At 44.4% G+C, this 15,404-nt stretch overlaps 2 protein-coding genes across 4 annotated transcripts in view; one reads left to right on the forward strand and one right to left on the reverse strand.

Moving 5' to 3' along the window:
- The window catches only part of LOC142659778 (calpain-1 catalytic subunit-like), a 45,044-nt gene extending 32,393 nt beyond the window's left edge, over nucleotides 1–12,651 (forward strand). The window contains exons 15-21 of the mRNA XM_075836233.1: nucleotides 712–832; nucleotides 2,913–2,977; nucleotides 3,442–3,510; nucleotides 4,694–4,772; nucleotides 10,732–10,848; nucleotides 11,185–11,243; nucleotides 12,363–12,651. Coding sequence (XP_075692348.1) covers nucleotides 712–832; nucleotides 2,913–2,977; nucleotides 3,442–3,510; nucleotides 4,694–4,772; nucleotides 10,732–10,848; nucleotides 11,185–11,243; nucleotides 12,363–12,389 — 537 coding nt within the window. The 3' untranslated portion in view covers nucleotides 12,390–12,651. The remainder of the gene's footprint in view (nucleotides 1–711; nucleotides 833–2,912; nucleotides 2,978–3,441; nucleotides 3,511–4,693; nucleotides 4,773–10,731; nucleotides 10,849–11,184; nucleotides 11,244–12,362) is intronic.
- The window catches only part of BICRA (BRD4 interacting chromatin remodeling complex associated protein), a 55,127-nt gene continuing 52,351 nt past the window's right edge, over nucleotides 12,629–15,404 (reverse strand). For all 3 annotated transcript variants that reach the window (XM_075836232.1, XM_075836231.1, XM_075836230.1), the window contains one exon: nucleotides 12,629–15,398. In XM_075836232.1, coding sequence (XP_075692347.1) covers nucleotides 14,194–15,398 — 1,205 coding nt within the window. In that variant the 3' untranslated portion in view covers nucleotides 12,629–14,193. The remainder of the gene's footprint in view (nucleotides 15,399–15,404) is intronic.

Here is a 15,404-nt window from a genome sequence, read left to right on the forward strand (position 1 = left end):
TGGGTACTTTGTGCATAATGTGCGTACTTTGTGCATAATGTGTGTACTTTGTGCATAATGTGCGTACTTTGTGCATAATGTGGTACTTTGTGTACTGTGCATACTTTGTGCATAATGTGCGTACTTTGTGTACTTTGTGCATAATGTGCGTACTTTGTGCATAATGTGCCTACTTTGTGTACTTTGTGCATAATGTGGTACTTTGTGTACTGTGCGTACTTTGTGCATAATGTGCGTACTTTGTGCATAATGTGCCTACTTTGTGTACTGTGTGTACTTTGTGCATAATGTGCGTACTTTGTGCATAATGTGCGTACTTTGTGCATAATGTGCGTACTGTGTGTACTTTGTGCATAATGTGCCTACTTTGTGTACTAGTGTTTAGGTAGTGTTAGCAATAGTTACGGCGCGGCAGGGTGGTGGTGGAGAAGGGGGGCCCAAGTTTGGGTAACAGCCCAGGGCCCATGGTCTTCTTAATCCGCCACTGTCTGTGATTCATCACTGTGAAATACCATAAAAAGGCTTTGTGCCTCCACACCACCTGCACATAGTATTGATGTTCTTGGGGACTCTGGACCTTCAAGGAGTGGGGGACCTGGTTGCGACTGCTACCTCTGCGCCCCCTATATCTGCACCATCGCTAAATAATTCTGCTTATGTTTTGTTACAGTCATCATTGTCTGACGTTACTACACGTGCTCTTTCCTGCAGGAGAGCGAACTTCGGATCAGCATGGAAGAGTTCAGAAAACATTTTACACGATTGTCTGGAGAGGACCAGGAAATCAGCCCGGAGGAATTACAGAGTATCCTGGTGCAGACCACCTCCAAACGTAAGAGTGGAACTGGACCATTATTATTTTTTTTAGCAGAAACTGGGAATAAAACAAAAAAAGGACAGCATAATACTTTTAATAATATTCTCCTTCCTTTAGGATCCGCACCTTTTTTGGGCTAAAAAGACATTAAAAAAATTGCCCGCAAACATCGTGTCAATATGCAAAGTGAACTGGGCCTTAGAAAAACATGGCTGCTTTTTTCCAGAAAAAGCGTGGCACTTTTGTCCATGGGCTGTGCCTGCTTCCGAAGCAGAGACCCATTCAAGTGAATGGGGTAGAACTGCAATACCAGATGCAGCCTATAGGCAAAAGTGGCGCTCTTTCTGGAAGAAAGCAGCCATGTTTTTCTAATCTCATACAACCCCTTCAAAATGTATTCAATCTTGTAATGATCTCCACCAATAGTAGTTGCTGAATGTGTACTCTGATAGAGACCTACATCCGATATTCCACAAAATGACTCCCAGTGGAGTTGTGACGGGTGGTAGTCCTCTCCAGCCTAGGTGATGCTTGAATTAAAGTAATGTATATTATAGAGGACAATTTTTAAAATCAGCCCCAATTTGGTATGTTTATAGGGCCACTGGCTAGCTGTTCAATTCAATTCAGAGATAGTTGACGGGGAGGAGACAGCAGGGACTCTGCATCTCCCTGACACTGTGACTAAGGCCTCATTTACACGAGCATAATATACGCGCGTGCGACGCGCGTGCTTTTCACGCGTGTCGTACGCACCTATATTACTCTATGGGGCAGTGGAGACGATGCGTGAATTTTGCGCAGAGGCGAGTGCGTTGCGTAAAACTCACGACATGTTCTATAATCGTGCGTTTTTCGCGCATCACGCACCCATTGAAGTCAATGGGTGCGTGAAAACCATGAAGGTCGCACGGAAGCACTTCCGTGCGAACTGCGTGATTCGCGCAAGAGCTGTCAAACTCTGAATGTAAACAGAAAAGCACCACGTGCTTTTCTGTTTACAAACATCCAAAAGGAGTGACTTAGAGATGAGCGAACCGAACTTCACCGGGTTCGGCCGAACTCGTTTTGACCGAACCCGGCAAAAAATGTTGCGGTACGCGACGTCAGGAGACAGTCACTGTCCAGGGTGCTGAAATAGTTAAACTGGTTCAACACCCTGCACAGTGACTTCCGATCCCAATATACGTGAAAGTGTAAAAAAAAAAAAAAGTTCTGACTTACCGATAAAACTCCCGGCTTCTTCCTCCAGTCTGACCTCCCGGGATGACAATTCAGTCCAAGTGACAGCTCCAGCCAATCACAAGCCAAGCACAGGCTGCAGCGGTCACATGGACTGCCGCGTCATCCAGGGAGGTGGGGCCCGATGTCAAGAGAGGCGCGTCACCAAGGCAACGGCCGGGGAGTTCTCGGTAAGTACGAACCTCTTTTTTTTTTAAACAGGTTACTCCATATGGTGATCGGAATTCACTGTCGAGGGTGCTGAAAGAGTTACTGGCGATCAGTTAACTCTTTCAGCACCATGGACAGTGACTGACGTCGACTAGCCTCATCTCTATGATGGCGGCTGCGCGAAAATCACGCAGCCGCGCATCATACACGGATGACACACGGAGCTGTCAAGTGCCTTTTGCGCACGCAAAACGCTGCGTTTTTTCCACGCGCAAAACGCACACGCTCGTGTAAATCGGGCCTAAATGATAGCTACATAGCGCCCATAAATGGCTGCTGTAACTTATCTACTTCCTGGACTCCGCTACAAGATGAAGAAGAGATAACAGACGTAGGAGAAAATAAACACTATAGTGACAGAACAAGAAACATTCTCTATACAGTTAAGTTTGCTGACAATACCGGAAATTGTCACTCCTTGCTCATCCTATACCTTGGACGTAATGGAGCAGTATATGACAACAGGGGTTAAAGGTTGGCATCCTTCAGCACAATTTTACAATAGATGTCACATTACCTATCTTGTTGTGCTAATCCTGAGTTACAGCCAGTCTTATACTCCAGAGCTGCATTCATAGTTCTGCTTTTTTCCCCCCTAATATGTCTCCCATGTGTTGTGTTCCTCCCTGCACCTGTTTTCTAGATTCGCATCTTAAGACAGACGGATTTTCCATTGACACCTGTATCCAGCTGCTGAAAATCGCAGATGTATCCTTACCTTGATCTTGTGGTTATTAGTTGTGGTACTGCGACGCAGTTTTACATAGTAGCAGCTCTGAGAACATTTACAGTTATTTTTTTAACACTGTGTGAACAAGTCCTCAGAAGACATTCACATGGATTGTACTGAAGTTATTGGATTAGATCTAATACTTGAAGAACTGACATGGACAAGATTATAGGCGTTCATCGGTGATACCAAGGCTACGGTATATTCTGACATAGAGCCCCAAGGCTGTGATCCTATAGGAACAATATGAACATGCTGCCTGTGTCCTCTCCAGATATACAGTAAAATAAAGCAGGGGTTGTAATTCCTGCTGGGACTTGTAGTTCCATAACATACATAGAAGCGTATAAAGCTGTATGTAGTTTAACAAATTGAAATAGAAAATGTTTAGTAATGACAGCATAAGCCGGGCAGCGGATTCTCCTTAACGTAAGAACCGCAGCGCAAAGGGAATGGAAAGCTGCAATTAGAAGAATTTAGATTTCTCTGGAGCAAAATCAAAGAATGGGAGGTAAAATATGTGATTGATGTCGGTATAAATAGGAACAGTGGGGAAATGTATTAACTTTTCTACGCCGCAAAAGCATAGAAGAGCCGCAAATGGCACAAAAGTCGCTAATTGTAGGAAAAATTTCGACTTTTGTGCCGTTTCTGCTGCTCACGCCACTTTTTTTTTAAAGAAAAAGCCTGACAAATGTACTATCATTTACACAAGAAACGGGCGGAAATGATAGCGCCAGTCTATACCAGCTCATAGATGCTATGGATTTGACTCTCTGGCGCACGGATGGGCAGAGATGCTCTTAATTTATTTAGGAGCGAGCGTGTGTCTCTTAATAAATTAGGCGCATCATACACCAGTCTTAATAAATATGTGTGTGGTATATATATATATATTTATGTGACCATATTTGGACAACACCTTTTCTGTAAAATTTGACGTCCCTGTGCTATCCGTTTAAATAACGGACAGCACAATGACCAATGCAATTCAATGGGGCTATTCGTACATGTATTCTGGTCCGTTTTTGCAAAGCACGTTACCCATTGAAGTCAATGGGCGCGTGAAAACAATGGACAGCACATGGCTAAAGAAATGCCGAGAAAAAAACAAAAAAAACAGGAAGTGCTTGCAGAGGAGAAACACGGACGAGAAAATTGAATGACACACGGAAACCACACTGACCGTCAAATGCGCGCAAAATGGCCCGTTTTTTTTGCCGAGGCGCTAATCAGACCCGCTCCTGTGAATAGATGTTGGCAAATACTCATTCAGCCTACAACTATTCCCCCCGACACCCCCATGCCGATCATGCATGTTTTTTCAATGGGGGAGAGGGGAATAAGCGGCTGCCGGACACCTCTGGCAGCAGCTTATCTCCAGCAGGAACAATCGGGCACATTGAAATCCAATATTAATGATCCTTCTTCCCCCTACATCTGTCATGACGGAAAAGTCGGGACACCCCCTTACACATTAGTTGGCTGTCATCTAATGTATATGGACACCTGTCATATCACTGACACTAGGAGCTCACAGTCCTATTCAATATGTCTATAAGAAGCCGTAATAAGATGGAAGCCGTAATATCTGATCTACGGAGACGCCACCAGAGGGCGCACGCTGACACTGCTGATATTTTGTTTCCATCATTGGTTTATACTACAAAGTTGACTTCCATTTTCTGTTGTAGCATATATTTACAAAGTACGACTGCGACAGGTCCGGAACAATGGATGTACAGGAGCTGCGCCTGGCACTGGAACCTGCTGGTAAAGAAATGTATTTTCTAATTTCCATAATATAAAGTGAATATACTGTGTGTATATATACATGAAGGAGTGTCGGCGGCCATGCTGAAAGGATACGTCCACCTTTGCAAACAAATGTCTTCCTTTCCCCAATACATTTAAAATAAAAGATAAATCAACTTAGCAAATAGTATTGAGGTGGGGAACTATATCTCTGTGCGTACGACGTCCAATAGAGCATGACACTATTTTTTTATTTGTACGGGTATCTGACGTGGTGTGCCCCCCATATAAGAGCTGAGGCATATAGAGGTGCAGTAAAGGGCTCCATGCACTTCTATGGGTACCTTATTACAGCCATATACAAAACAGAGCCATAATACAGCCATGTGATTGAGGACTATGCCATGAAGAAATGGGCCAGATGGAAGGGTGAAACACTGCAGGAACAGACTACATAGGGTGTTTGTAACCTTGGAGACACTTAGATCTGCATAGGCGCTGTATACACAAAACGGTATGCATTGGAGCAATAGAAGAAAATGGTTGTAATAGACTAAATACTCATCAGACTATGCTCTCTTATATAAGGGCAGCATAGTATGGGGATAGGTCCGCTCTATTAGCCAATACGGCACAAAAATTTTTTGGTTTGGCTAATCAGAGCGTTTAAAGAATACACCGGACTCATAGTTATAAGTCCAGTGTATACATAAGGGGATTCCTCATGAATACACCACACTAATTCAGAGTCCGCTATATTCTGTGAACACTCAGATTACGCAAATAGCATATTATTTTTGCTGCCGTTTTAGCGAATAGCAGAACGATCCTGTCCATATACTATGCTGTTCTTGATCTTGTGGTTATTAGTTGTGGTACTGACGCAGTTTTACATAGTAGCAGCTCTAAGAACATTTACAGTTATTTTTTTAACACTGTGTGAACAAGTCCTCAGAAGACATTCACATGGATTGCACTGAAGTTATTGGATTAGATCTAATACTTGAAGAATTGACATGAACTATTAGCCAAAATTCTTATATAGGAGAGCATAGACAGATGACAGATCTGCTTTGGGCCACCTCTAAACAATATATATTATGTACGTTAAAACATATGTAGATTGTGCAGGGTCACCAGCAATGTTTAGGGTTCTCTCAACCGCTGTACAGTAAATCTGTTCTCAATCCCCCATCCACCTCATATCTGCCACATATACAAGACAGTTATCTTGACGGTGGGATATAGATCCACACAATGTCCTTATGATAAGACTGAGGTAAGAGCACAGGTATTTAATGGCATCATGATGACATAGGTCCAGGGCCGGACTGGCCATCTGGGAGTTCTGGCAAATGCCAGATGGGTTGGTGAACAGTGGGCCGCCTGCTGGCCGCCCAAACGATCAGTGTCTCAGGCGGCAGGGTACAGCATTTCTAAGGGGGTGGCACAGCAGCTAAGAACTGCTGTCCGACTGTATTAGCAGCCGTGGTCTGTGCTGCTATTACTAAAACTCCCTGTGCTACTTTAAAAGCTCCCCTCCCCTACTCTTCACACAACCTCCCCTCCTGCTGCTGTTACTTTTTTCTTACTTTTACTATGGGGCTGCCATTTTTTTTCATCTCTGTATGTGTTAACGACACATACAGAGAAGTAATACGGCACGTTCCATTCACTATAGCGTACGCCGTCTGTGTGGGAACGGCGCATGCCGCTCCCACACAGACCAAAAGGAAGGTCTTTGGCAGAGCGAAATCCGGCGCCATTTTCATGTGGACGGTAAGCCGCGGCCGGACAGTAAGATGACGACTTCCGGTCGTGGCTTGCGGCCATATGTTCAAGGCAGCGAAGACGCAAGGTATAGGAGCGGAGGCGGCGGCAGGAGCAGGTAAGTTATGTTTGTGTATGTGATGTGTGTATTATGTTCGTGTATGTTTGTGTTATACTGTCTGATTACCACTGTATCTAATCCTCCTACACTGTGCAGTCGCTCAGAAAATAGTGGCACACAGTGTAGGAGTTTTGAAGATTCAACCCCCTCCTTCTCCTGGAACTAGCCAGAATAAGGGAGGGGGGATTGTGTGAGGACACTAGAGTGAGTGTGTCTACCCCAAATTTGCAGCATAAAGCAATGAGGTTGCTTTACCACATTGCCAATGCTGCAATTTTGGGAATTGCTCCCTCTAGTGACCAGCACATGGAAATGTTATAAATTAGAATCTAATTTATAATATTTCCTGACTTGTGAAAAAATTAAAACAATGTGTAATCACTTATATACGAACTGTTTAACTGAAAAAAATAATAATAATAATTATAGCGACACATTCCCTTTAAATCTCCCCCACTTTTCACCTCTTTAAAAAAAAAAAAAAAAAAAAAAAAAAAAGGTGGGCGGACTTTCATGAAGAGAAACTTTAGATCACATTGGGGCATGACCACACGGTGGCTCGGGGCTTAAGCGCTTAGTCCAGGCTTGCTTTGGTTTTCGCCCGTGTGCCTGAGTTCAAAGCTTGTGTGGTGGGTGGCGTTCTCCTTACTTATATGAGTTTGCTGCTTGTGGTTAAGGGTGACAATAATTTTGGCAAGCGGCTGACGCTCAACAGGGCAATGCATTTCTCCTTTAAAAGGATGCCTCGCCTTGTGAACCTGCACTGGTGAAAGACTTTCAAAACTGAGACACAAGGAGGAGATCCTGAGGATAGAGCTTGCATGTTCCCGACTCCCCTAATGCATCAGGAGCGGACATTACTAGTGCACTACTTCTGCTGTTGAGAGCTAGCAACAAACTCTTCCAAAGATGAAATGTTCTTATTCCTGCTGGAAGTAATGATTACATTTGGTCTTATGGGAACAATAAGAGAGTCCTGAGGTCAACCTGAGCTGGTGGTTTGGTGCTTAAAGGAACAGTGTCACCACAAAAAAAAAATTCATGTCAGTTTAATGTTAGTGTTTTATTAAAAACGTTTTTATTTATTTGTCTGTTTGTGTGTTACTTTTTTCTATTTTTTCTTCCATATGGGGGCTGCCATTTTTTTTTCCATTTCTGTATGTGTCGATTAACGACACATACAGACATGGAATACGGCAGCTCCAGTCCCATAGGGACTGCGAACGGGTCCCGTCCCATCCACTTCTGTGTACGCCGTCTGTGTCGGAACTGCGCATGCGCCGCTCCCACACAGTCCAATTTGAAATGCGCGCCGTCCGGCGCCATTTTCCTGTGGACCGGAAGTCGCGGCCGGACAGTAAGATTACTACTTCCGGTCGCTGCTTCCGGACTTGTGCACTTGGACCAGCGGCAGCAGACGGAGCGGACGGGCCGGAGGGAGCCGCGGCGGCAGGAGCAGGTAAGAGATTTCTATGTATGTTCGTGTTTGTGTGTGTTTACTACTGTATGTAAACCTTCTACACTGTGTGTTAGCTCAAAAAATGGCGACACTCAGTGTAGGAGGTTAGACCGTTCAATCCCCTCGTTTATCCCGGCACTAGCCAGGATAAAGGAGGGGGGGATTCTCAGAGCTCACTAGAGCGAGTGCTTTTTTCCCAATTTTGCAGCAAAAAGCAATGTGGTTGCTTTACCACATGCAATGCTGCAATTTTGGGAATAGCTCCATCTAGTGACCAGCAATGGGAAATATTATAAATTAGAATCTAATTTATAATATTTCCTGACTCGTGAAAAAAATAAAAAAAATGTGAACAATGTTTAATCACCTATACACTAACTGTTTAATTTAAAAAAAACAAAAACATGTTTTGCTGGCAACACATTCCCTTTAAGCTGCACTCTAAACAGTGTCTTCTATGTGGCCCCTGGTTCAAATCCTGATGTGTGTCCTTGTCTAAAAAGGAGTGCTGCTGGGTGCTGCTTATAGTGGTGTGGAGGCAGTGCAGTGAGATTGTTGCTAAATAAGAAAGTTACTTATGCAGCTGCCTCTTTTGAGACAGCTGTATTTATATAGTAGATTATTGCAGATTTCAGCAATATACTCATCACTCAAACAGGTATCATAATCCATCCCTCTATAGGTGGCACTTTGGGAAAGGGGGAGCTGCCCAAGGTCACCAGGAGGACAACATGGGGATTGAAACCCACATTGTATAGAAATGATTCCTGCGCTCAACTCGGATCACACAAGCTGTGAGCTAGCTGCACGGCAGCTTCACAAGGACACTTTTTTTTTTCACCTCTTTTAAAAAAGGGGTACGTGGACCTTCAACAAGAAAAACTTTAGATCACATTGGGGAGGGGGGGCAGTATGACAGTGTGGTGGTTTGGGGTTTAAGTGCCGAGGCCTGGTTTGCTATGGAGTTAGCCTGTGTCCCTAGCTTCCAAGCATCCTGCATGCTGCTTGTGTGGTAGGTGGCAGTCTCCGCACTTATACGAGTTTGTTGCTTGTGCTTAGTGCCGTTTTTCCAACAATTTTGGCAAGCGACTGATGCTCAACAGGGCAATGCAATTCTCCTTTAAAAGGATGCCTCGCCTTGTGAACCTGCACTGGTGAAAGACTTTCAAAACTGAGACACAAGGAGGAGATCCTGGGCATAGAACCAACATGTCCCGGACTCCTAATTCATCAGCAGAGACCATTACCAGTGCACTACCTCTGCTGTTGAGAGCTGGCCACAAACTCTTCCAAAGATGACATGTTATTATTCCTGCTGGAAGTAATGATTACATTTGGTCTTATGGGGGACAATAAGAAATCCAAGATGCCAATGGGAGCTGGTTGTGTGGTGATTAAGTGGTGTCTGAACGGTGAGTGTTTTCTGTGTAGCCCCTGGTTCAAATCCTGATGTGTGGATTGTCCAAAATGGTATGCTGCTGGGTGGTATTTATAGTGGTGTAGAGGCAGTGCAGTGAGATTGTTGCTGCATAAGAAAGTTACTTATGCAGCTGTCTCTTTTGAGACAGCTGTATTTATATAGTAGATTACAGATTTCAGCAATATACTCATCACTCAAACAGGTATCATAATGCATCCCTCCATGGCTGGCACTTTGGGAAAGGGGGAGCAGCCCAAGGTCACCAGGACGACAACATGGGGTTAGAACCCACATTGTACAGAAGTGATTCCTGCGCTCAACTCGGATCACGCAAGCTGTGAGCTAGCTTCACGGCAGCTTTACAAGGACACATTTTTTTTATTTTTTTACACCTCTTGGGTAATCGGACCTTCAACAAGAAAAACCTTGGATGACGTTGGGACAGCACGGTGGCTTGGGGGGTTAACTGCTTTTAAGGCTGGAGATCCTGGAGATAGAACTCACATGGTCCTCATGCCTCTAATTTATTAGAAGAGATCTTTACCAGTGCGCTACCTCCACTTTCAACTGTTGGCAACAAATTCTTCCAAAGACGACATGTTCTTATTCCTGCTGGAAGTGACGTTTACATTTGGTCTTTGGGCAATAAGAAAGCTCAGAGATCCGCCTGCGCTGGTGGTCTTGTGCTTAAGCAGTGTCTTATGTGTGGACCCTGGTTCAAGTCCTGAAGTGCAGCCTTGTCTGAGAGGATACGTCGCTAGGTGGAGGTGGTGTAGTGAGGAGGTTGCTGCATAAGAAAGTTACTTATGCGGCTGAAAAAGTTCTCTTTTACAGAACATTATTGCAGATTTCAGCAGTATACTTATCACTCAATCAAGTATCACATTCCGTCACCCGTAGTTGTTGCTCTATGGGGAAGGGGGAAAGCTGAATGTTGAGCACATAAGCTGTGAGCTCGCTGCTCCACCGGAACACATTCACCTCATAAAAAAGTGCGGTAATCTGACATTCAACAGAAATCACTTTGGACCGAATCGACCGACGCGTGCTGCGACTGGGGGCTCAGTGCCAGTTTTAGACAGAGTGTGTTGCCTGCTGTGGCTTGTGTGCCAGGGCTGCTTTTTTTGTCTCAGTCCAGCCCTGCATAGGTTAAAGCCTGAAATCCCAGGTATCGCATGGATTATATAACCTTTACCTCTTCTTCCAGGTTTTCAGCTGAATAACAAACTTGTGGAGCTGCTGTGTGTGAAATATGGAAACGATCTGAGACGGGTGGATTTTGACAGCTTCCTATCCTGTTTAGCACATCTTGTGGCAGTTTTTGGTAAGCAAGTCAATGCAATACTCTGTCTCTGGGGTTCATCTTATTTAGGGGACCTGGCTCAGTGATCACTTGATCGCCACAGTTCTGATTTCTCTAACCCCAAGTGATCAGCTGGCATCGCTAAGGGCAGCCGCATCTGGCCATACATTTTTCCATGTGGAAAAGAATAGTGAGAGCTGCTACATGACAGATCCAGAGAAGCTCACTTTTGTTGTGGAGAGAAAGGACATTTCAATTCTCCTGTATCATCCCTACCACCAATTATAGACGGAGGGCTGCATTTTATATTCGGTAACTAGAGAGGAAATGATGTATTTGACTCTCTCTATATTACAGATGAATGCCGGAAGATGGACCAGAACAAAGATGGCGTCATCACACTTGGGGAACAACAGGTACGACTGACGAGCGATGAATATCAGTTTCCCACCTCCTCATATTATAACTAACAGGTTACTGGTTCTGCCCACAAATTGGCCTCCTCTGTAGCCTATACCGTACGTGCCAACAGCCCCAAATTTCCCATGACTTTCTGCTGCAGGAAATGCTTATAGAATTTTGCATAAAACCAGTAACTTCTTGTGGGTGTTCCTGGGCTGAGCAGGAGTGGGGCTTCAAATAACCCACAATTTTGGAGGTATGTGTAATGTTACTGCCCAGGAGGAAATGAATATAGGTTAAGGACCCCTCCCCCTCAAAAAAATAATAATTTGCCCTCTTATTTCTGCAAGTGACATGTCACCGTGTAATAAAAAAACACCTATGGTGTGAGACCAGATTAAACCCTTATGGCAGGTCCATTTCTTTAGTAAGACAGTAACACTCTTCTGTGGTAATGTTGTTAGGCCTTGTTCACACGACGTGTACTTGACGCGTTTTACGCGCCAAAAAAATGCGTCAAAAACGCATGCTTGATTTTTATTGACATCAATGGGAAAGTGCATACGACGGGTTTTCTTTAGGCGCACATTTTTTTTTTTAAAAACACATCACGTAAAAAAAACAGCATCAGGACAATTATTGGCGCTTAAAACGTGCCTAATTCCCATCGTCAATGAGAGTCTTAATGACGCACCAAAAAAAATGTGCGTTTTTGACACGCTTGCACGTCGATTTTTTTTTTGTACCGGTGTGAACAAGGCATTATAGAGCAGGGCGGCTGTGAGGAAATTTCCCCTTGAGACTGTTGGCTGCTGTTATTGGCAGCCTGTATTCAGCCAACACTCTGTTTAAGGCAGAGCAAACACAGGTTGTCAAACAGCCATGATGGAAATTTAGCAATTCTGATAATAGAAACGGATCTAGAAGAACTGCCTAAGGTAGAATAAAAAAAAACAGACTTGTTGGACCCCAGGCCCATTAATGGGGCTCATACACATGAAGACTATATACAATCCTGCCGAAAAAACCAGTTCGATCTGCCGACACACACTTTCTCACGTCACCAGGAAACCGGATTTGTAATCGATAGGATCTATATATTGCACTTATGTATAAAACCTTATTATTTACAGTGGTTGCAGATGACGAATCTTCAGTGAAGTCACCGACCTTCTCAGCAGCAACCGGACGTTTTGGAAATAGGATTTGGACCCGAGACGACGTTACCTTCTTTATGTAAATGCAGAACGCACGTCTCCATAAAAGCTGTCAATAAAACAAACTTTACCAAACTCCCATTCTGTTACATGACAAACACGGGCACAGACGCCTTCAAGCAGCTTTTGAAACTCTGTCTTTTTTAAAAGTTGTTTCCCAAAAAAAAATAAAAAAAATAAAAAATCATATACAGGTTTTTAAAAAGAGGAGCAAATTTAATTTACACAGAAGTACTAAATGTACATCATTCTTTTAAAAAAATCATTCTACATTATAAATACAGTAGAAATTCTTTTATAGTACTATATTTAGACCGTAATGTTGGTTGGGGATCGGGAGGGTGAAGAATGAATGGGAGGGCAGGGAGGGGCGTTAATGCGTTTGGTAACTTTTGCCAAAGAAAAGAAATACCAAATTGGCAATCGATTACTCGGATATATAGGGAGCAGGCGTCAAGTGTACGTCTGTCTGGATGGGTGCTCCGCTCCAGCGTACGACACAGCCACTAGGTGGCAGAGTTCTTACTTAACATTACTGCGGATGACTCCGACCTCTCTCACTGCTTTTACTCCTGAACATAAAGGTTATGGACAAGTTGAACGACACTTGTGTTACTTTCATTGACATTTTATTTTCCTGCTATTGGTCCATCATTTATTTAAATTTTTGGTACAATGTTCTGATTCAGATACGTAACTTCCATGCCAAGCACCCCAAATCTGTATCACAGGGAGCTGGAATCTACACAATTTTGGAGCCGGAACTAATTATGGTCAAATTCTGATAACACTGTATGAAGAGAACGCTGCGATGCCATATTTATTACCAAATCGACAGCGTCCATCTTAGCCAGGTATGAATTATATCTCTATTAGGCTTCTAGGCCCGATCCACCAGTCAAGCTTCATTAGTCACCATTTATACTGCACGTTCCACCAGCCTCTCAACACTTAGGATCCTCCTCAGAAACTTGGTACATACGATAGGGACTCTTACATCCCAATCCAGAGCAGACGTACAAGCCCAACTCTGACTGAAAGGAGCGGTCACCCCCCATCGAGACATTTACCACCCTCCTCTCCAATGTTGGTGCACTCCAAAAACCAAAAAAAGTGAATATTTCATATTTAGTCGTCCGTGTGCACTGTGCATTCATTTGCTATCTTCCAAGACAGGAAAATAATAATAAAAAAAAAAATACAACACAGAACATAAAAAAAATCCCCTGACTTGATGCTTGAATAACTTAAAGAAATATCATTACAATAATTTTAATACGCTTTGTTTTGAAGCCAGTCCCGTCTCTAGTCCCTTCCGTCTCCTCATTAAGCTTGTTTGTTTTATTTGATTTTTTTTTCCTTTTTATTGATAGTTCAAGTTGAGATGAGAAAAGAGATGGGAAGGAGGTAATAGGAAAAAACAACAAAAAAAATAAGTTTTGAAGGCAACAGATCACCGGTTGTGTGTCCTTTAAAGGTTTTGTCTGCGGCGACTGGGGAGAAAAAGTCGTCTCACTTCTACAATACAATGCTTTCCAAAAACAGGGAAGAGGCACAATCTCTCCACAGATCCATTGGCCGCACGGTGCGGACGAATGGGAAAAAGTAATGAGGCTTAATCCGAAATGTGCGCCCCCCGTCCCCAGGTACTGCAGCATCTCGTCATGTCCATGTCATGAACATCTGTCTCCCCAATCAATTCATTGATTTACTTCTGACGGCTCGCTTATTAGTTTCCTTCCACCTGTTATCTGTTTAACGTCCTGGCCCCCAGGCCTCCATTGTGGTTGGGGGTAAGGTACGAGTCTGTGCGGTGGACTGGAGAGGAAAAGGGAGACGAGGAAGAGGAGTGATGGTACGCGGACTGCGCGGATGAGCGCAGTAGAGGGTTTGAGCCTCCACCGGTCTGGGGTTGCTGAAGATTGAGGATACTGTCGATGGCGCTCTGAAGGTGCTCATTCAGAGTGTCATCTTGTGGGCTGTCACTGGAAAAGCTGGCATTGTCCACATCAAATTGCTCCGACTTCAGCCTTTTGGCAGAGGGGAGTGGAATCTCCCAGCTCAAGTCGCTCTCATTCTCTGTTGGCTCCGTCTTGATTACCCGTCGGTAGAAGCCTGGATCTTCATCCTTGACTTCCCTCCTTGCACTCATCGTGGTCTCCTCGTTCTTGTTGGTCTTGTTGTCCCCCCTGCTGAAGAACAGCATCTTGGAGCCGTCCTCTTTCTTCCTTTTCTCGATCTCTGGGACCCCTTGTGTCTTGTGGGATGTAATTACACTCCGTGAGCCATCCTCCTGCTTCACAGGCTGTGCCACAACTGGTAACTGCGCTGGCGTTTCCACCTTTGCCCTAGTGTCTGCTGGTTTACCCATCACAAAGGCATCCACATTCTCTCGATAGGTTTTGCGGAGAGGCAGCCGACAGTATGTTGCCAGAGGTTTCTTTTCAGCAGGCGATGAGTGGTCTAGGGTGCCATTCATCTGCCCTGTGGGTGTGGTGGTGGTAGTGGCTGGCATTGGGCTAACTATAGTCTTGATAACAGTGCTGGCAGGAGTTGTTGGAGGAGCTGGTGGCTGAGGAGGCGGGGGAGGGTTTTGATGAACTGGATCCAAAGCTGTATTGTGGATAACTTTGCTTAACCCAGCCTCTTGCTTGATCTTCAGTTTCAGTCCAATGCGACTACGGGCCTCGTAAGTCTTGATTGGAGGTTTGTTGCGGGAAGGGAGTGCATCATCATCTGCATCGAGTGATGGTGAGGCTTTGGCCCAAGTCACGGAGGGGGATCCCCCACCACTGTGCTTGATCACTAATTTGGTAGGGTGTATCGGTGTTGAGGTCTGTACTGCAGCCGGTTTCAGGATCTCCGGAGCCGGGGCAGGACAAGGGGAAGAAGAGAGCGAGGCCACAGACGGGATTACACTTTGAGACCGCGACGAGGAAGATACATATTCATCTGTAG

The sequence above is a fragment of the Rhinoderma darwinii genome, chromosome 8 (genome assembly GCF_050947455.1).
Source record: "Rhinoderma darwinii isolate aRhiDar2 chromosome 8, aRhiDar2.hap1, whole genome shotgun sequence".
NCBI classification, from domain to species: domain Eukaryota; kingdom Metazoa; phylum Chordata; class Amphibia; order Anura; family Rhinodermatidae; genus Rhinoderma; species Rhinoderma darwinii.